At 58.2% G+C, this 19,024-nt stretch overlaps 8 protein-coding genes across 8 annotated transcripts; 6 read left to right on the forward strand and 2 right to left on the reverse strand.

Annotated features, from left to right (window-relative positions):
* Window positions 1–23: 23 nt before the first annotated feature.
* On the forward strand, window positions 24–1,466 carry F5Z01DRAFT_618678 (glycoside hydrolase family 72 protein; the record flags this gene model as incomplete). The annotated part of the gene is made up of 2 exons (XM_046261047.1): window positions 24–356; window positions 426–1,466. The coding sequence occupies 2 exons, from the start codon at window positions 24–26 to the stop codon at window positions 1,464–1,466; spliced, it is 1,374 nt and encodes a 457-aa protein (XP_046120332.1).
* Window positions 1,467–1,722: 256 nt separating this feature from the next.
* Window positions 1,723–6,293, forward strand: F5Z01DRAFT_735078 (uncharacterized protein). Its single transcript, XM_046266767.1, has 4 exons — window positions 1,723–2,119; window positions 2,267–2,910; window positions 2,958–3,519; window positions 3,573–6,293. The coding sequence occupies exons 1-4, from the start codon at window positions 2,044–2,046 to the stop codon at window positions 5,882–5,884; spliced, it is 3,594 nt and encodes a 1,197-aa protein (XP_046120333.1). The 5' UTR covers window positions 1,723–2,043; the 3' UTR covers window positions 5,885–6,293.
* A 3,241-nt stretch (window positions 6,294–9,534) lies between these two features.
* Window positions 9,535–10,662, forward strand: F5Z01DRAFT_509387 (uncharacterized protein). The gene has a single exon (XM_046260334.1). It carries the CDS (start codon window positions 9,806–9,808, stop codon window positions 10,496–10,498), a length of 693 nt encoding a protein of 230 aa, XP_046120334.1. The 5' UTR covers window positions 9,535–9,805; the 3' UTR covers window positions 10,499–10,662.
* A 125-nt stretch (window positions 10,663–10,787) lies between these two features.
* Window positions 10,788–11,929, forward strand: F5Z01DRAFT_634731 (uncharacterized protein; the record flags this gene model as incomplete). Its single annotated transcript, XM_046262085.1, has 3 exons — window positions 10,788–10,809; window positions 10,866–10,886; window positions 10,944–11,929. 3 exons carry the CDS (start codon window positions 10,788–10,790, stop codon window positions 11,927–11,929), a joined length of 1,029 nt encoding a protein of 342 aa, XP_046120335.1.
* Window positions 11,930–12,093: 164 nt separating this feature from the next.
* On the reverse strand, window positions 12,094–13,532 carry F5Z01DRAFT_672399 (uncharacterized protein; the record flags this gene model as incomplete). The annotated part of the gene is made up of 3 exons (XM_046264808.1): window positions 12,094–13,135; window positions 13,182–13,215; window positions 13,271–13,532. The coding sequence occupies 3 exons, from the start codon at window positions 13,530–13,532 to the stop codon at window positions 12,094–12,096; spliced, it is 1,338 nt and encodes a 445-aa protein (XP_046120336.1).
* Window positions 13,533–15,485: 1,953 nt separating this feature from the next.
* F5Z01DRAFT_509146 (uncharacterized protein) lies at window positions 15,486–16,783 on the forward strand. Its single transcript, XM_046260329.1, has 2 exons — window positions 15,486–15,938; window positions 15,989–16,783. Exons 1-2 carry the CDS (start codon window positions 15,797–15,799, stop codon window positions 16,774–16,776), a joined length of 930 nt encoding a protein of 309 aa, XP_046120337.1. The 5' UTR covers window positions 15,486–15,796; the 3' UTR covers window positions 16,777–16,783.
* F5Z01DRAFT_509667 (origin recognition complex subunit 6-domain-containing protein) lies at window positions 16,784–18,232 on the reverse strand. Its single transcript, XM_046260337.1, has 2 exons — window positions 17,769–18,232; window positions 16,784–17,718 (listed from the first exon to the last, which is right to left on the reverse strand). The coding sequence occupies exons 1-2, from the start codon at window positions 17,948–17,950 to the stop codon at window positions 16,791–16,793; spliced, it is 1,110 nt and encodes a 369-aa protein (XP_046120338.1). The 5' UTR covers window positions 17,951–18,232; the 3' UTR covers window positions 16,784–16,790.
* On the forward strand, window positions 17,963–19,024 carry F5Z01DRAFT_509148 (uncharacterized protein). Its single transcript, XM_046260330.1, has one exon. The coding sequence runs from the start codon at window positions 18,367–18,369 to the stop codon at window positions 18,973–18,975; it is 609 nt and encodes a 202-aa protein (XP_046120339.1). The 5' UTR covers window positions 17,963–18,366; the 3' UTR covers window positions 18,976–19,024.

A 19,024-nucleotide genomic window follows, 5' to 3' on the forward strand; every position in this document is an offset into this window, starting at 1 on the left:
ATTCGTCGATAATACGCTTCACGATGCGCTGGTTTTCTTGCGGTGCGATCCTCGCCCTGGCGGCCACGACGTCGGCCATTGACCCCATTGAGGTGAAGGGGAACAAGTTCTTCCGCAAGGATGGCAGTCAATTCTTTCTAAAAGGCGTCTCGTATCAGCTCCGCCCAGAAGACCCTCTCATCGACACCGACCAGTGTCGTCGCGATGCCGAGTTGATGCAGAAGCTGGGAACCAATGCTCTGCGCGTCTACCACGTCGACGACGACGCCGACCATGACGGCTGCATGAAGGCGTTTGCGGACGCGGGCATCTACCTGCTCATTGGCCTGGACACGTTCGACACGTACATTACACCTGTAAGCAGCCCCCTCTGACTTTGAACTCACCCTCGTCCTCGCGCGCGTGTGCTAACTTGGCGCAAAAAGTCCAACCAGTGCTGGAGCACCCGCCAGTACAAGCGGTTCGCCAAGGTGATGGATGCGTTCGAGGGCTACGACAACGTGCTCGCCTTCTTCGTCGGGAACGAGAACATTGCGGCCAAGGAGGACTCGCCTGGCGCACCCTTCCTCAAGGCGGCCGTGCGCGACATGCGCGCGTACCGCGACGACAAGAAGTACCGCAAGATCCCCATCGGCTACACGGCGGCGGACATTGCGGAGCTGAGGCCGATGCTGCAGGACTACCTGACCTGCGGCGGCAACTCGTCCGAGACGATTGAGTTCTTTGGTCTCAACTCGTACTCGTGGTGCGACCCCAGCACGTACGAGGAGTCGTCGTACGCGCAGCTGCAAAAGTACGCCAAGGACTTCCCCGTGCCCATCTTCTTCTCCGAGACGGGCTGCAACGTGCCCGGGCCCCGGCTCTGGGACGACATGGACGCCATCTTTGGCAAGCACATGGTGGACGACTGGAGCGGCGCCATCATCTACGAGTGGATCCAGGAGCAGAACAACTACGGCATCATCTCGTACGGCCCGCCCGTGGGGGACCCCAGCAAGAACGACGAGACTGTCTTTGACAACTGGACGCGCAAGGGCACGCCGACACCCGTGTCGCCCGACTTTGAGAACCTCAAGACCAAGTGGGAGAGCAACAACCCGACGGGCGTCAGCCGCGACGACTATGACCCGGACCACGTCTCGACCCGTGCCTGTCCGACGTCCACCGAGGGCGGCTGGTGGCAGATTGACGGCGACGCACGGCTGCCCAGGCTGGACGAGACCGTCACCGCGTACGCCGAGCTCGTAGCCGCCATGTCTACCGCGACGGACCAGGGAGACTCGACCAAGACGGCTTCCTCGGGCGAGGCATCCACCACGGGGGATGCCGACGAGTCTGGCACAGCGACTGGTGATGCGGGGAGTGAGGAGACTGAGGATGCGGACTCGAGTGGTGGTCGTGGTCAGACCATGGCCATGTGCGCCACTCTGATCGCGGCCGTACTGGGCGTCACTGTCTGGTTGTAGTCATCTAGTCGAGAACCTTTGTTGTATCAGTATGATGATATAGATCTCTTGATTATAAGAGAGAAACAATAATACTGCCAAACCATTGACCCCTCAACCCATAGAGTGACCTTGAATCAGCTATCAATGTACTCCGTATGTATGTGTGGATCGAATGGACGATCCTCGATCGTCTTATCGATAACAAGAGTCCACAAAATTTTCCATCGACCGCCCACAGCCTTCAGCACTACGTTTTGAGGAGATCTGCCTCAATGTCGCAGGAATTAACACTGCGCGGCTTCAATTTAAGACAGTGACTTTTGTTCGTCTTGAGCTATTATTCACCTTGCAAGTCCAGTGCTCTCCAGCAGGGTTTCAAAGAGACAGGAAGACACGCAAGGTGGTGCCATCAAAATTCTGCCTATCTTATCGGCCGTCCCTCCACCTTTTTTTGTCGACCGACGGGCCATGGCAGCAGCAGCCACCATCCCATTCCTCGAAATCAAGCAGCATCCCGAGACGTCGCAACAGCCTCACTCCAACCCCCCAACAGCCAGATGGTACTCCCGCTCACCTGCTCGAGGCGACTGATATCATGGACGAGGCAGCGCCGGCTCAGCCAAGCGCTGCCGCGCCCGCAGCTGCAGCAGCAGTAGCCGCAGCAACAACAAGTACGTCGTCAATCGATACCGATACGATACGATGCACCATCTTGTCCCGCATCGTCCCCCTCCAGCCCACCACAACCAGATGCGACATCAATTGCGCCGGCCCCCCTGGACAACATCGTGATCGATGGCTAACGTCGAGACCAACAGATATAAAACAAGAACCGCACCCCGTTGACCACTTTGACTTTTCCGTTCCCGATGCCGGCACCAAGCGACCCATGGAAGAAGACGCACAACAGACCGCCCTCGAGGACGCACAACGAGCCAAACGTCTCAAGGCCGAACATAGCCCTCAACAGTCCATTGTCGTACTCCAAGACGCAGTTGGCGCAGAGCAGCCGTCATCCAACCATGCCAAGCTGGAGGCCGCGCCTGCCAATTCCGCTGCGGAAGCGACAGCAGCACCGTCACCAACGTCGCTGGCCGCCACTGCAACCGCCACTGCCCTCCAACAGGTCTTCGATGCACCGAATCTAACGAACGGCGCCATCCACCTCCCTGCGCAAGAACACCCCATGCCTCACGAGTCGTGCGCTACTTCACCTCACGCATACGCTGACGACGACGACGACGCTGATGCGGGCGACTTTGATCAAGCCCATGCGCTTTCGAGCATCGAGGATATATTGCAACAGTTCCAGAACGACTCGGGCGGCGACGCGCTCATCAATGGCTACAGCGACGACGGATTCGGGCTGGGAGCGGGCCACCAACAGCTCGCGCCCATCAATTTCCACGCAGAGCCAGAGAGGTTTGCGCAGAACCAGTGCCTCCAGCCGCTCGGCCACTTGGTCAGTACGCCAGCGGGACTCTACGGAACAGTACTAACAAAAGGCAGGCCCTCATGATGCTTCTCATCCTGACCCACCGTCCGTTCGACGAGCTCTCTGCCACCCTGCGGGACCCCGAGTCGCAGCAATGCTGCCGATATCGACACCTTCAGAAATCACTCGAGGCGCTGCGTGGAACGTATACCGCCAGCCCCGTCCTGCTCGTGGAACTGTACCATCTCGACTCTAGAGACGCCGGCAAGATATTCCAGTTTGCGAACCTGGCGCAGCTGGCGGCTTGGCTGATCGAAGGGACCCCTGAATCACTGCGACAGGCCAGCGAGCAGCTGCCACTCATTTTCCGTGACGAGATTCTCGGGTTCCCCAAGGCTGTGGCCAAGGTCATGGTGGGCCTGAAGACGCAGCGGGCTATTCAAACACTGCAGCTCAAGGAAGACCAGACTCTGTCAGAGGACGAGCTGCATGCAATCTACCTGGAAGGTGTGGAGGACCTATTGAACGAGAACAACATTATGGACGGGTTGAGTAATGGCGACTCCACGGTGACCAACATGTTGCGAAAACGGATGGACGACGTCCGACAGTCGTTACCAGCGACGGATCTGGCGGGTAAGCTTCCATTGTCTCTGCTCTGTTCTCTTCATCGCTGACAAACAAACCAGAGAAATACCCAATTCGGGACATCTTGAAGGACTACAGCCACTATGTCAATAATCAGCTTGAAGCCAGCCGAGAGCTTGGCGAAAAGTTCGGGTTTACTATGCCCGAGTACGAGCAGGAAGAGATGGACACGCATGATCTGGCCGCGCTCGAGATGGAAATGCAAGCCATGTTCGACAGAGCAGCGGACAACCTCGTGGACGAGCCCTTGGCTAGCACCGAAGGCGAGAACCAGGAGGCGCCGCCGCAGCAAACTGAGCAGCAAGCGTCCGAGGCTGTCAACGGTACTGCAAACTCGGAAGAGCCCAAGAGCAACACTGGAAGTTTGGACTTGGCCGCTCTCGAGGCCTTGGTTGCGGAGAGCACCTCTGAGTATGTCAAGACGACACTCCAGGGCATGTCTGCGAACCCTTACCAGCCCACGGTGCCCATGAGCACAGCGGAGAGCATGGCGGCGCAAGCACAGTTCCTGAGTACCCAGCAGCAGCAGCAGCAGCAGCATCAACAACAACAAAATCAGCAACAACAAAATCAGCAACAACAACAGCATCAGCAGCAGCAACAACAACATCATCAACAACAACAGCAACTACAGCAGCAGCAGCAGCAACTGCAGCAACAACACCACCAACAACAAACCCAACATCACCAGCCACAACAGCAACAGCTTCACCACCAGCAAGCGCAGCAACCACAGCAGCCCCAGCCCCAGCCACAGGCGCATGCCCAGCAGCAAAGCCATCAACATCCTCAGCAACAAACACAGTCCCAGCCAACATACTACGCCTCCTTCCCACAAGCATCGCGGGAGCAGCAGCCGCTGCCACAACAGACTGTCGATGCCAACGGGCTACCACCTAACCAGACGCACTCCAGTGCCGTCCTGTACGAGATGGCACGTCAGTCTGCACTGTCTAGAGTGAGCAATCCGGCACGACGGGAAGGTGTTCATTCGGCCAGACGGCCGTGGTCTCAGGAGGAAGAGAAAGCGCTGATGGAAGGACTGGATCGAGTCAAGGGCCCCCATTGGAGTCAGATCCTGGGACTCTATGGCGCACACGGGACCATCAGCGATGTTCTGAAGGACCGAACGCAAGTCCAGTTGAAGGACAAGGCACGCAACTTGAAGCTGTTCTTCCTCAAGACCAACTCCGAGATGCCCTTCTACCTCAACACCGTCACGGGCGAGCTCAAGACCAGGGCGCCCACCCAGGCCGCGCGGAAAGAAGCGGAGGAGAAGGCCCGGAGAACGTCAGAGGAGGTCCCAAGCAGGCCCAACGGGAACTTGCAGAGCCCAACGCAGCACAGCGTCAATGGTTCTGCTGGTGCTGGCATGGTGACACCTGCACAGGCAGCAGCCGCGGCGCATCTTGCTGCTGCGACGGGGAGTAGTCGGCCCCCTAGCCAAGTCCCACAGACGACGACGACATCAACCGCCACCGCCGCCAACGCTGCTCCACAGACAGCGCAACGGACGCAAACACAACTCCCACCCCAGGTGCCACGGCCTCAACCACAAGCCCCAGGCCAACATAGTAACCAGACTGCCGTCCAAGTGCAGCTACCACAGACTGCCCACCAGCACGTTGGACCTTATGGGCACCAGCCGCTCGTGCAACAGCCTCCCCAGAGCCGACCCACGACGCAGCATAGTCACACAACACCAGCTCAGCAGGCGAGCCGGCCCCAGCAAACACCGCCCCTGCCGCAGACTGGTGTACCCGGTGCCACGTATCCCTCGCCGCCCCGGGCGACCGCCCCGTCGTCCGCGAACAACTCTGCGCCCGGATCTGCGCACCAGTCGCCCGGCCCTGGCGCCCAACCAGCACTGTCCACGGCCCGTCAGGCTGGTGGTCAGGCACAGCAGCCGCCGGTAGCGAGCGGCGCACAGCATGCGACCCAGGGCCAAGGGACTACAACCCCGTCTCAACCACCAGTGCTACAGTCGCAGCAGCCACAGCAGGAGGCGTCCCAAAGGCCGCAAGTGTCACAAGTGCAGCAATCACCGGCAGCTACGACTACGCACGTGCCGCACACACCTCGACAGCCGACACTGCCGCAGCCAGCGGCGGCGACAACGACAGCATCAACGTCAAATCCAGCGCCGTTGCCGTCGCCACAAGCAGCGGCCCCGAACGCGGCTCCAGAGGTCACCACGGCGCCACAGCCAGAAGCATCAAGTCTGCCCGCAGCGGCGGCTGAACGTGAACCGTCCCCGGGCATGGAATTCGAGTTTGATTTTGCCAGTCTCGAGCAGGCGATAGCCAATGAACTCAAAGCCGAGTCGAATGACCTTTTGCAGGCCATGACCTGATGAGGCTACACTGACCCCTGACATTGTTGATGCCCCCGGACAAGGCGTAGGTCGTGCCACCACCATCTATATATGCACGTCGCCTCTTCTTGTACCGCGGGTATGGGCCGGTGACACGAGGCTACGGGGCCCACCACTTATACACCACAGTGTCCGTACGCCGTTCTGTTTTTCTTCGTTCACACAAAGCGTTATTGGGATAAGGTGCGAGGGAGGTAGGGAGTTTTTCGATTCTGCCGGCGTTGTGACAGGGTGCTACAAAAAAAGGGAAGGCCACGATACCATTGAACTGTAACGGCGAAACGATTGGGATAAGAAAAAATCACGGAGTATTAGTAGGGATAGAGGCGTTGTCGACGACTGGTCTGACATCTTTACGGTAACATGATTACTATTCCGACATGACTTCATTCCAAGTTTCATAACCCGACGTGACAGGACATTAATTGGCCCTCGAGCCGGATCATCTCGCTGTTGTACAAGTGACCTAGCATGCATCCTGCCGGAGTGTCTAGAAAGACGATAGTTCGGGCTCGCGAACGAATTGCCTGGCTGCCTTTCGAAAGGGCGAAGCAAGTACGTATCACCACCGCCGTCCCATGTCTCGATGTCATCTGTCGTCCTCTCCCCCTTTTCACTCCTTGTCCTCCCTCTTCCATAAATTCGACCTTCCATGCAGGAGCACGCTAGGTAGCCATGAGTCTATTCGTGAACACGGGAGGACGATCTGGTCCAGGCCCTCCTCGACTTCCCTACTATCCACCACCACAGCCCTACAGACCACAGCGCAAGCCAGGGCGGTGCCAGGCGGAGGGCACGGTGTGCAACAACAAGTGCGTCGTTGACTACGTAGATGGGCAGCTGCAGACGAGCAACTTCTGCGATTGGCACTACTGTCATATGGTGGAAGGGGGGCGCATGTGCTGTAATGCCAAAAAGCCCAGAGGCGGACGATACTGCGAGAAACGTGAGTTGGCGGCCCCAGAAGCTTGAGAGAAGAAGAATCCAAGGTTGAGTGAGGCTGAGGAAAACAGATCTTCAATGCAAAGGCATGGATCTAGGCGTGCAATGTACCAACATGGTGCGGGAGGGCGATCCCCTGAAGTGGTCTTTCTGCGTTGAACTTCGTGAGTACAGTTCCTCTTTGCGCGTTTTCGTGGAACGAAGATACTAAAAGGAGTAGATTTATGCACTGCGGGAGACTGTCACAACGAGCGATGCAGACATCCTGACACCTCCTTGCGCTGCTGTCATGATCTATGTCATGGCTGCCACGCCAGGTGGTGCTGCGAGCGGCGCTGCGAGGCCCAGGTCCAGCCGTCTGGCCGCGGAGGCCGTGTGACTGCGGGCGGTCGCTTTGTGACGCAGGATTGTGCGCACCCTGGGTGTGATCGGCCCAAGGAGGAGGGGACACGCTTCTGCCGTGAGCATCGATGTGCTGCGGAGGACTGCGGTAAAGAGCGAGACGTGGGTCAATACTGCGCGGAGCATACGTGTCAGTCCCCCCGGTGCCAGTCATTGAAGGCAGGCGTCAAATACTGCGTGTACCACCTCTGCTCGGTGGCCGGCTGCGAGGAGGAGGCCACGGGAGAGACGGACGATGTATGCCGCACTCACGGCCTCTGTCGCGAGCCAGGCTGCAGTGGACGACGGTTCGTCCTGAATGGGACGACACAAGACCAATGCGAGAGACGTGAGTTTTGTGACCGATGCAGAGACTCTAGCCGTGTCATCTCGCTGACCACAAGCAGACTATCATGGCGTGTGCAGCGTCAGTGGCAGGGGCTTCGGTGCATGTGGCGCCCCCATCGAGCCCGGCACCAGCTTCTGCATAAGGCATCTGTGCGTGATACGCACGTGTACAAACGCACGAGTGTCTGGGTATGATCTCTGCCGGAAGTGCAAGTGCGAGGCCAGCGCGTGCCGCCGGAGGCGCATCCCGGACCGGGGCGAGCGAGAAGGCCACCGGGGCGTCACGTTCTGCGAGGACCACGAGTGCAAGGAGGCCGGCTGCGCGAAGAAGAGGGAGGGGGGCGGGGGCTACTGCTACGAGCATGTACGGACCCCGAGGGAGAATGGGACGTCGTCGTCGAGCGAGCAGGCGTATGTGTTGCAGGAGGCGCGCAAGAGGCAGGAGAAGAGCGAGGAGGAGGCGCGGCGAGCTCGGGCGCTACTCAACCAGTACGAGAGGGACTTGGCGAGGCAGAGGGCGCCAGACGATTCCCTCGGGCGCGATTCGCTGCCCCCTCGTACTGGCAGTCCGTGGAATAGTTAGTTGTTTCATTGAACTGGCTTTGCTTGACTGGCCGTGGGTGCCTTGGTGGTTGGGGGCGGGTCTTTGTGTGAAATGGTGGCAGTGGTCAATGAATGATAGGCTTGCTGTTTGGCAAGGCCGAGGATGGTAAGTTTGGCTTTGTTTTCAATGACTGAAGCCCCTTGTTTGATGAAGTCCGTGCTCCGCATGTCCTTGTTCCAAGTCGAGGAATACTATGCTTCGGCTGGTCCTGGCAGCGTGGGCCCTGGCTAGGGGTTACAGAGACAACAAAGAGCGTTGTCTTGTAGAAAGTCCGGTTGGGGTGATCAGCGCGCTTGGCTGGTTCATGATGCGTCTATCGCCGTTGATACGCGATCATGTTCAGGGACCCAGTCAGGGGCCAGCGGCCAGCCTCAAGAGACGCGCGCGGATGCTGGGCTAGGCGGCAGGCCATCATGCTGGCATTAGCGTGATAGACGATCAAGGTTGGCTAGGCTGACGCGAGTGGCGATATGCAGCCCTGCGAAGAAGATAAAGTCGTGTTGTAAGGACGGGGACATGGGCGATGATGGAACGAGAGTTGGCACGAGGTGTGGCTGAGAGCTGCAGGCTGATGCGAGGCTGTCATGGGTGAGGGTGCGAGGCGCGTCTGATACACTGTGCATGTGAAAAGCCTAACAGTGCTGGCAGAGACTTGACGTGCACATTTGCTAATGCAGGTTAAAGCACAGTGCGTAAGCCGGTCACGCTCGTCAACTGACATGCCACACCACCTCCATCTTCCATCCTCGTCCATCTGCTCGACACCTTCTTCATGTCCCTGCATCTGCCGGCGCAGAACTCCTGCATCTCACCCGCTCAAAGTGTAAAGACTCTGTCTATTCGTGCGCATCCCCCCATGAGATGTGCAGATGCACAGCGGCAGCTGCCGTCACGTCCCTGACAGGGTCACAGACGAACCACCAGCGTCATCCGCGCGCTTGCTCGACAAGGCTGCCGTCCTCGACGCGATCAGGGACAATGTGACCAATGAGACATTCTGTTCAGGCTTCCAAGCCTCGTGGTCACTCTCGTTGCACGACCCGAACATGGGCAGCTTTCTCGAGGTGCAAAGACGACAATGATGGGTTTGCGGCATGACACTCTGGCGGACTGTCCCTTGCCATAAGACCAAGCTGCCACTGTTCAGACCTAGCTTGGGGTCAGCCTTGTCTTGAAAGGGGACGTTGCGGACCAGGCCACATGTTGGTCGCCTCGTGCCCCATGAGCCTTTGTCCGTTTTCTTGAACGCCCAGGCGAGTGCCTGGCCAACAAAGGACTCGTCAAACAATGTCTTTTGACAAGGCCTGATATAGAGCTCACTGGTCAGCTGGTATAGTGGTTGATTCGTATTGGTCTCTTGACTTTGGCCTCGAGGCTCGTTGCACTCGACCGTATGTTCAAGGGACGTCCGATGTTCCTATACATTTACTTGCCTTTCCCCCATGCCAGCTTTTGTGTGCCGTCATATTCCTCTTCTCCGTTCATCTCAGCCCATTCTTTGATCTTCAATCGAGCCTACCAGCTACTTGTTCACCGACACCTTAGTTTGCTTGCGCACCACCGCCAAAGTGGGTGCAAACGCCAGCAGCCAGGCCCCCCCTGTCGAGCCCTGCACAGTCAAAGAGATGTCTCGAAGATACTACATTGAGACGTCCTCGATGGGGAAGCAACAGTTCGTCAAGCTCAAGCGATCGCGCTCGCATCACCATCATCGCGAGCACCACCACCACCGCCACTACGAGCTCGACTACTGCCCAGACTACTACAAGGTCAGCAAAGAGGAATGGAACACACTCAAGCTCAGGGAGCGATCATTGGAGGAGCAGAACTGCGCCCTGGCGGATGAGAACAAGGCGTTGCGGGCGAGTCTGGCCGCGTCGCAAGCAGAGACACAGCGCTTGGAGCAGTGTGTGATCCCAGACCTACAAGCCGCCAACGCCGCGCTGCTCGCCGACAACGACAGCCTCCGCCGCTCCATCGACAATGCTGCCGATCATGCGTCCAAGCACGCAGGGGAAGTCGCCAAGCTACAATGCAAGGTCGACAAGTTGGAACGCGAGCTCAAGGAGTCCAAGGAGGAGACGTGTGACCTGCGCTCGCGGATACGGAACCTGACGCGCCAGCTGGACGGGAGCTGCAGCCGGCGCGTGTCTGAGCTGCTCAAGGAGCTGAGCTACTGGAAGCACGAAACGAGGTTCTGGAAGGACAAGTGGGAGGATCTGAACAGGAGGCACCACGAGATGCTCGATACCCTAGAGAGCCGGACGGAGCGGATGGAGTCGTATGAGGAGATTCTGAGGAGGCGAAGGATTGTGTAGAGTTTCGTCTGTCAGCAATGTAGTCATTTGTTCATCTGCCATGCAGCTGGCTCACTTGTTTAAGTACTTAGTTCATGTATGACCCCACCCTTGGACGGAGGCGACTCCCGACACCCCCCGACGAAGACGTGCGTCGATGAAGGAGGGGAAGAGGGGCCGGATATAACACAGGGATATATGATGATATGACCTCAATTCACAGGCCAAGACACATAAGTAGACAAGCTGTCCAGCATTTCTTCGCCTCACTTAGCACTTACACAATCAACCCACTCCAGCCACGTTCATCATGACCAAAGTTCTCCTCACTGGTAAGCATACATTCGCCCCTCCACATCTCATCGAGACTCATAACTGACTTCACCAGGTGGCTCAGGCTTCATTGCCGGTACAGACAATCCCATTCATGCCACGCCATGAGAGCCAGCACTGACAAACCGCCCAGCACACTGCCTCGAGCAACTGCTCGCCAAGAACCACACAGTCGTCACCACAGTCCGCACAGACGCCAAGCGTCAGGCCATCCTCGACGCCTACCCCGACGCCGTGGCCGCCTCGCGCCTCGACGTCCACATTGTCCCCGACATTGCCCAGCTCGACGCCTTCAACCAAGTCCTCCAAGTCCCCGGCCTCCAGGCCGTCCTCCACACCGCGAGCCCCTTTCACTTCCACTGGTCCGACCCGCAAACGGAGCTCATCGACCCCGCCGTCAACGGCACCACGGGCATCCTCCAGGCCATCCATGCCCACGGCAAAGACGTCCGGCGCGTCGTCGTCACGTCCAGCTTCGCGGCCATCCTGGACGAGACCAAGTTCGCCGACCCCACGCACACCTTCACCGAGGCCTCGTGGAACCCATCCACCGTGGAAAACATTCACGACTCCAAGCCGACGGCGTACCGCGTCAGCAAGACCCTCGCCGAGCGCGCTGCGTGGGACTTTGTCGACAGGGAGAAACCCGCCTTTGACCTCGTCACCGTCTGCCCGCCTCTCGTCTTCGGACCCGTCGTGCACCACCTCGCCACGTTGGAGAACATTAACACCTCCAACGAGCGCATCGTGACGCTCCTCAAGGGGGGTTGGAAGGACAAGATCCCCGACACGGGCGCCGTGCCGCTCTGGGTGGACGTCCGAGACGTGGCGCGCGCGCATGTCGTGGCCATGGGGAAGAAGGAGCTGGGTGGCCAGAGGCTCTTTACCACACCGGGATGCATGTCGCACAGGGAGATTGTCGACATTGTGCGGCGCAAGTTTCCTGAATTCAAGGACCGCCTGCCTGCTGAGAGCGTGCAGGGTGGTGAGAGGCCCAAGGATAGCGAGATGTTCTCGTATGATGTGAGCAAGACCGATAAGTTGCTGGGCATCGAGTGGATTGGGCTGGAAAAGAGCATTGGCGACCTGGTCGAGTCCCTCAAGGGCAAGGGGATCTAGAGTGTGAGATGCGCAGCGTAGAAAAGGCCAGTTCACCGCTGTATCGAATCTTGTCGATAGAATCTCACATACAAAAACGCCTATAACCTCCCTTGGTATCATGTAACTGTAAGCCCCCCCAGATAGTCCCGCTATCTCTCTTTCCCCATTCGCAAAAGCAAAAGCTAATATCGACCACCCAGCCTCTCCAGATCCCTTTCTCGCATGACGCTACCACCCACGTGCTGCTCGCTCGCCACGCGCCCAGGCCCCCCGCCGCCCCTCCAGCTTCCCCAGCTGGTGTCTCTCGACTCCCGTGCATACTCGTCCGTCAGCTCGCACAAGTCCTGGGCGTTCTTGTCGAGGACAACGCCTTCCGCCGGATTGTGTCGTACTATGCCCACGGCGACACCAATGTTCCCATGTCGCTGTGGCGAAGAAGGGAGGCCAGCGGGCTTTGAGGGTGAGCAAAAGGAACGGGCGGGACTGCTCAAGGCGCCTTGGGATTCAGACGAAGATCGTACACTGTTCACCATACCATGCGTTGCAGACGGCGGACATAGGCCCCTCATAAACGTCTCTGATCGGGGAATCAGCTTCCCTAATGTCGGGGTCAGCATAGGAGGCCGGGAAAAGCCCGATGGCCTCCTGCTGCTGCTGGTAGAGCTGCGCGTATCCAGCATCCTTCTCTCCCTGAGCGGCGGGGGCGGTGTCAGCGGCACGTCCTCTGCTCCCATAGGCGAAAAGGGCGGCGGCGAGACTAGGGGTGTCGGTGAGCCCAAGGTAGAGAAGGAGGAGTTGTCGCGCTGGAAGAATCGGCGACGTCTGTGGGGTGGCACCATGCGTCGCCTTCGGAGGAGGAAGAAGATGGCCACTGCTATAAGTAATGCCGCCACGGTCGCTGAGAGACCAATAGTGGCCTTGACACCCGTCGACAAGCCTGATGGTGATGGTGAATCTGAGTCAACACTCGACGATTCGTTGTCCATGTTTGCTGCTAGCGAGGGATCTCGAATCGGTGGCTGTGCAGATGTCTGTGTGGTCTGTACTGTCGATGATGATGCCGTCGATAGCGATAGTGATGTCGGAAGAACGGCTTGTAGTCTCATCGTGGACACTGGTGTGCCTGTTGTCAAACACCCCATGCTCTGAGATACTGGGTTTGCCGAACCACAGGAGTGATCTATCTCTGGTGGTCCAGGGTCGAGGATGTGGTCAAACCCTATACTGGGCACCATTAGCCAAGATAGTACAGTGCAACATGACAACTCACTTTTGACAAGAGCTGATCACCCAGTTCACATTGGCTATAATACAGCATGAGCCAGCGTCAAGCAAAATTGGGACACGAGAGTCACATACGGTCTTTGCCGCGACCCGCCAGGTTGTCCACGCCACAGAGCTGCGCATCGCAACAGTACAACGTCCAGAATGCCTCGTCGAGAGACAAAGACTCCTTGGATAGATGCTCGCACACGGGCTCGAGTGTCTCGTCGATGAGTTCACGTTCTGGGAGAAGTGTCGCCAAGAATTTCTGGCGGCAGTCTGCGATACAACTCGGGGCGTCGACGACGTTGCTCGCCAAAGAGCCCCATGGCTGGTCGGTGCAGCGCTCAGTGTCCATTGAAGCCTGTCTTTGTGTAGTCCGTGATGAGCAGGGGTAGATCGTAGTTCAGTTATAGTAGCTGCCCGGACAGATAGAAGTGTCGACGGCTTCAGCCATGGGCTCAACAGCCGAGCAACATCAGCTAGAACGCGAGCGCAACAGATGAAAACAGAGTGAGGCCGTGGTGAGACCCTCGGCAACGCGACAGCTAGAGCGCAGGCAGTCCATATACAAATGATCGAGGTCAGTTGGGCGGGCGGGCGTAGGTAGGTGTCGCTTGACAGCCGCGCAAACAATACACCTCCTCCACGGGTTCCCGCCGCCGCGGGCTCCCACGCAGGACAGTTCCGTGATAGGGAAGCAAGCCGTCGTACAGAGGGAGGGACGGACTGGAATAAGCACCTTGCAATGCAGACACGGATGTGACACAATCCATACATAGGCCGCCTCGCCCCCGATAGATCTCCGTTGCCATGCATGGGGCGTTGCTACTCTTGGCAGCACGATTGTGTCATGAGAGGCCCTTTTCGGGGGGTCAGTACCGAAGAGACGTGCGAGAATCTTGCTATCGAGCTTGGAAATAGCTTCCACGCATTGCTTCAATGCCATGCGGCGTGCCGCGCGGTGGCACAAGGGAAGTAGTACTAGGTGAGTTCATGGACGACAAGTTTTCTCCTGAGAAATCGGGCGTCCTGTTTGGGATAACATTGGTGTCGAGGTGCTACAGGCGAACCCTGAGTTCTTCGCTTCTGTATATACTGGAAGGTGTAGTAGCTCTGGCTCGATGCTGTATCAAAGCTACTTCTAGAGCATGTCCAGAGATGTGGAAAAAGCGGTGACATGGCGCATGTATACTCACCACGCCCACATCACCATCGCACGCCGAGAATACCTCCTTGCAACGTGGCATGATATCCCAGTCTAGAGAAGCTGCGGCGGCCGCGCATGTCGTGCGACCAACACACCCGTCGTGGATCGTCGAGTCATCACTTTGTCATAGTGGCGAGGGCCTCGCTCCAAGTATATCTCGTTCTCGTCCGCCAATCATCTGGAACCCGTCGCGAGATCAAATCTCGCGCTTGTTGAACCCGAAGGCTCGAGTTGTTTGGTTGCCTCGTCTTTGTCTCTATAATTGGGACGCCCGAAGAGACCGTACCATACATACATAGTCCGCTCAGATACGCAGGGCCTTCTCGTTCGTATTGGCAAAGACGTGTCCCTGGATCGACGCAATATCCGGCGTCAATCCCGGGTTTGATGTTTGTCCTCAGGAGATAGCCTGCACATGAGGCAAGCCAAGACGCTCGCAAACAAACGACTGGTCGTAAAAGTCCACCCACTTTGGCCGCATTGAATTATTTCCTAGTCGTTGGCGGTGGTAGGTTGATCTAGATGTGAGATGATCCAGCTGTCCACAGCTTGCGTACAGTTGATCTAGCTGCATTGTGCCTTGAAGGTAACGTATCTCATCTGCACACTCGTCCAGTCTTTGTTGGAGGCAATCTGACTCGTCCCTGAAGAGCAAACATGATCCAGTAGACTGGAGTGTTTGACCAAGCATTCCGTCAGGGCCACATTGTTCATCCGTCCACGGCGACAGGGTCTTGATGCTGCCGATCTCGTCCGCCTGCTGTCCGTAGTCGCGATCTTTTGGGTTCATCCATCGATGAAGCTTGCGCAAGTCCTCGGGTGAAGCGGTCAGGCCCGATGCGCCACCGATGCAGCAACCCGAGCCTCTTCAGGCCACGCGCGCCCGACTGGCCAGTCGCCAGATGTGGACTTCTCTCTCTCCTCGTCTTCCAGGGTTGAGAGACGAGACTGAGCTGCACCGATCTGGGCGCCAATCTTCCATTGTTAGTCGTCGCCGATGGACGCAGCAAGGACGCCAGCCCAGCTTCGTGTTTGAGACTTGGAGTGACTATACAACTCCCTCGCCGCAGCCTAGCGTTCACAGCTCGTCAGCCTCGATCCGAGCTGGTGAAATGCGGAGGAGATATCTGAACCTCGACAGGACCTCGGGACGTTGAAGCCAAGGAGGAAAACAAGCTCTCGCTAGATCCCGACACAGTTCGTAAGGTACCTCCATCCGCACCCACTCCACTACGTCACAGGATGTACCTTTTCCGTGCCGAGGCATCTCCAGTCTCTCTCCAGATCGGACCCCTGCTCTCACGCAGCTTACCCCAGATTCCTTCTCACCTCTCCCCGTCCGTCCGTGAGCGACCGCCTCAACTCAATCACCTCTCACAAGCATTCATCGCGCCTGTCAGACAATCGTCAACATGGCAGACCAAGCAAAGAGGAGGATCCAAGCCATTGGTGACCAGCTGTCGCCTGGTTCCTCCACCGAGCTCAAGCCTCTTACCAAGGTAGCCGCCGGCTCAAGCACACCGCGTGTGAAGGACAAGGTGGTCATTATCACCGGTACTTCTTACCCACTCGCCCTGTAAACAATGTACTGACATTCGTGCAAGGCGCCAACTCGGAGCTCGGCATCGGGCGCGCAACGGCACATCAGTACGCTGAATCAGGCGCCAGAGCCATCTACATCTGCGACTTTGATGATTCCAACCTCGCCGCGCACAAGGCCGAGATCAACGCCCTGTACCCCAACGTCGACATCCACACGCGCCAGTTTGACGCGTCAGAGGAGGCCAAGGTGAAAGAGGTCGTTGACGATGCCCTCGCACGGTACGGGCGGTTGGACGTCTTCTTTGCCAATGCGGGCATCGTCGGTCCGCATGCACTCTTCACCAACATTGACGACGCGGATTTCATGCAGATCATGAAGGTGAACACCCTGAGCGTGTTCCTCGCCGTCAAGCACGCGGCACCCGCCATGCAAAAGACCTCGGACGCGAAACCAGCATCGTCCGGATCCATCATCGGGACGGCGAGTGTGGCAGGCTTGCGCTCCAACGCGGGCTCGACGCCATACTCGGCATCCAAGGCGGCGGTCATTTCCTTGGCGCAGACGACGGCGTATCAGCTGGTGGGCACGAATGTGCGCGTCAACGCCATCTGTCCCGGCCTCATCGAGACAGGCATGACGGCGCCCACGTATGAGAGTGCCAGGGCCCGTGGTACGGAGAAGAAGATTGGCCAGCTCAACCCGACGCGGAGGGGTGGCCATGCCGATGAGATTGCGCGCGTGGCGCTCTTCCTGGGAAGCGACGAGAGCAGCTACGTAAACGGACAGGCGTGGGCTGTGGATGGTGGACTGAGTGCGGGCCACCCCTATGTGCCTGGGAGGATCGGCTAATATAAATGTCTTGATCATTGGGTATCTATGTCCATCACGTCCTCTTTGCGTTGAGCCATTCGAAGCAATACATCGGCCTTCCAAGCCTCGTAGTTCATCTTCCGCATCTCGCTGAGGTAGTCTGTCTTGTCCTGCAACATGGTGTCCACGAGCCGCGCTCGGATGGGACCCGACAAGTCGGCGTCCTCGTCGACGTGGTCATTGCCCTCGTCCCATTTATGAAACTTGACAACGTCGTCAATGTCCTTGTACCAACTGCTCGCTAGCCAGGCGCGGTCCTTCACCGTCGCTACGGCATGGTTGAAGTCTCTGGGTTTGAGGTCCGCCCAGTCTTTCCAGGATACGTCGTCGTCTGCGCCCGGGAGCACCACGGTCTTCCTCGCCTGGGACATGAGGGAGAGGATCTGTCTTCTCTGCTCGTAGGCCGGTTCGCGGGGGATGACGGTGCCTTCCGTCAGTGCTCGAAATCGTATCAAGCTCCAGTAGAACACGGCTGCGAACAGGGCAGCGTAGTTGTCAGTTACCCACTCGTCCTTGGTCGGCCGTCCCGCTGGGCAGGTGATCGTCTCCATACCCGCAAAGACCGTCTGCACCATCTTCTCCTGCTGAAGCTCTGCGCACATGCGCTTCACGACTGGCCTGACCCAAGGCCTGAGAAGGGAGTGCTGGCCTCGCTTCGTCGGTGTGGCTCCATCGCCAGTCCGCCACTGTGCCAGAATCTGTTCTTTGCTTGGTGTCCCTCTTGCGGGCGAATCTTTCACCTCGACGACTCCGTACCCCATGGCTGCTTTGCTAGGCGTGCGTATTCGCCCGGCGCGGGATCGCGCGGGTGTGCTGGACTGCGGCAGGACATTGTCAAGATGGGCATGTAGCTTCTTGTAGTGTTTGGGGGCAATAGGTGGTCGTGGCTGGATCGGCGGAAGGTCGAGGGTGATTTTGAGTCTACACGCCCATGAGAAACATGGCACCACAGGCCTTCTTGGGATGCTCACCGATCGCAGGCAATGTTGGCGCACGCGTACAGACGGGCGACCTCTTCCTCCGCTTTGAGGGTGCTGGCCTTGAGACGGGATTGTGCGAGCAGGGAGCCGGTCAGCTCGATCAGGGACGGTTGGAGATCGGAAGCAAAGGTCGGCATCAGCGACCAAAGCGCTTGTTCGATTTGGCGACTCATGGTGCCTGATGATGGCAGGCCAGCAGGGTCGATGTCGTCGACGCGCTCGACGCGTCTTGGAGATAGATCACTGGTGGAGCCGTCCTCTGTCGATGGTACAGGCAGGTCTCAGACAGTAATCTTCGATTCTCTACGCAGCTCCAGGTGATTAGTGTTTCTCTTGACGATTGAAGGAGCTTGGATGAAGCTCCAGTCTACGACCACCCGCAAGTTCACAGTTCTTGAGGCTTGAGGTAGCACCTGTCTCCACATTTCCAAGGGTCCTTCCCAACTCCCGATCACGCATCCGGAACTTGTCTGTCGCCCCTGACGACACTAATGATTGCCCGTCCTACATCCAAAAGACAGTCTGAATCACCTTGCAATCTGCATCGCCCGCCACACGAGACATTCCACAAAGAAAAACACCCGCCCCCATGCGCTCCACGCTGCTCACCACAGCCCTCGTCGGCCTAGCCGCAGCACATGGCGACCACGCGGCGCGCGGCGCCCCCAAAGTCGACGAGAACGCAAATTGGATGACGAAACACATGGCCGAGGAGCACCACATGGAGGGCTGGGACGCGGGCGCCTTCTTCGCGCTGCACGACTACAACTCGGACGGCAAATGGCAAGGCGACGAGCTGCTCCGGACGTACGGCCTGATGGACGAGTCGAACAAGGACGTGCCCAATGCGCGGCGCAAGGAGATTATGGAGGCCCTCATGTCCCTCATGGACACGAACAATGACAGAGAGATATCGGGCGCCGAGTGGCTGGCCTTTGTGGCGAGCGGCCAGACGCTGCCGGACATGGGCACGGGGCCCGGCCACCACGGCGACGACGAGTACGAGTACGAGATCCACCACTGGGAAAAGTACCATGGCGAGGACACCAAGCTCGAGGACCTGACGCATCCCGAGGACATTGAGCATTTCAAGAAGCACGAGCAGATGGAGGAGGCCGAGGAGAGGCTCGAGGCCATGGAGCGGCTCCCCGTTGTGGAGGCCAACATACCGCTCAAGTTCAGGAAACAGCAGCGGTAGGCGCACGCACGCGCGTGCGCGCGCGCATCATGTGAGACGAGGGACTATG

The sequence above is a fragment of the Emericellopsis atlantica genome (genome assembly GCF_019669845.1).
Source record: "Emericellopsis atlantica unplaced genomic scaffold F5Z01scaffold_7, whole genome shotgun sequence".
Classification (NCBI taxonomy): domain Eukaryota; kingdom Fungi; phylum Ascomycota; class Sordariomycetes; order Hypocreales; family Bionectriaceae; genus Emericellopsis; species Emericellopsis atlantica.

Bases quoted from the DNA above. Each gene is read 5' to 3' on its own strand.
- F5Z01DRAFT_735078 (XM_046266767.1), top strand. From the start codon at position 2,044: ATGGACGAGGCAGCGCCGGCTCAGCCAAGCGCTGCCGCGCCCGCAGCT. The intron at 2,120-2,266 runs GTACGTCGTCAA...CGAGACCAACAG, and splicing joins AGTAGCCGCAGCAACAACAA to ATATAAAACAAGAACCGCAC. The intron at 2,911-2,957 runs GTCAGTACGCCA...AACAAAAGGCAG, and splicing joins TCCAGCCGCTCGGCCACTTG to GCCCTCATGATGCTTCTCAT.
- F5Z01DRAFT_509387 (XM_046260334.1), top strand. From the start codon at position 9,806: ATGTCTCGAAGATACTACATTGAGACGTCCTCGATGGGGAAGCAACAG.
- F5Z01DRAFT_509146 (XM_046260329.1), top strand. From the start codon at position 15,797: ATGGCAGACCAAGCAAAGAGGAGGATCCAAGCCATTGGTGACCAGCTG. The intron at 15,939-15,988 runs GTACTTCTTACC...CATTCGTGCAAG, and splicing joins CAAGGTGGTCATTATCACCG to GCGCCAACTCGGAGCTCGGC.
- F5Z01DRAFT_509667 (XM_046260337.1), bottom strand. From the start codon at position 17,950: ATGAGTCGCCAAATCGAACAAGCGCTTTGGTCGCTGATGCCGACCTTT. The intron at 17,719-17,768 runs GTGAGCATCCCA...ATGGGCGTGTAG, and splicing joins GCCAACATTGCCTGCGATCG to ACTCAAAATCACCCTCGACC.
- F5Z01DRAFT_509148 (XM_046260330.1), top strand. From the start codon at position 18,367: ATGCGCTCCACGCTGCTCACCACAGCCCTCGTCGGCCTAGCCGCAGCA.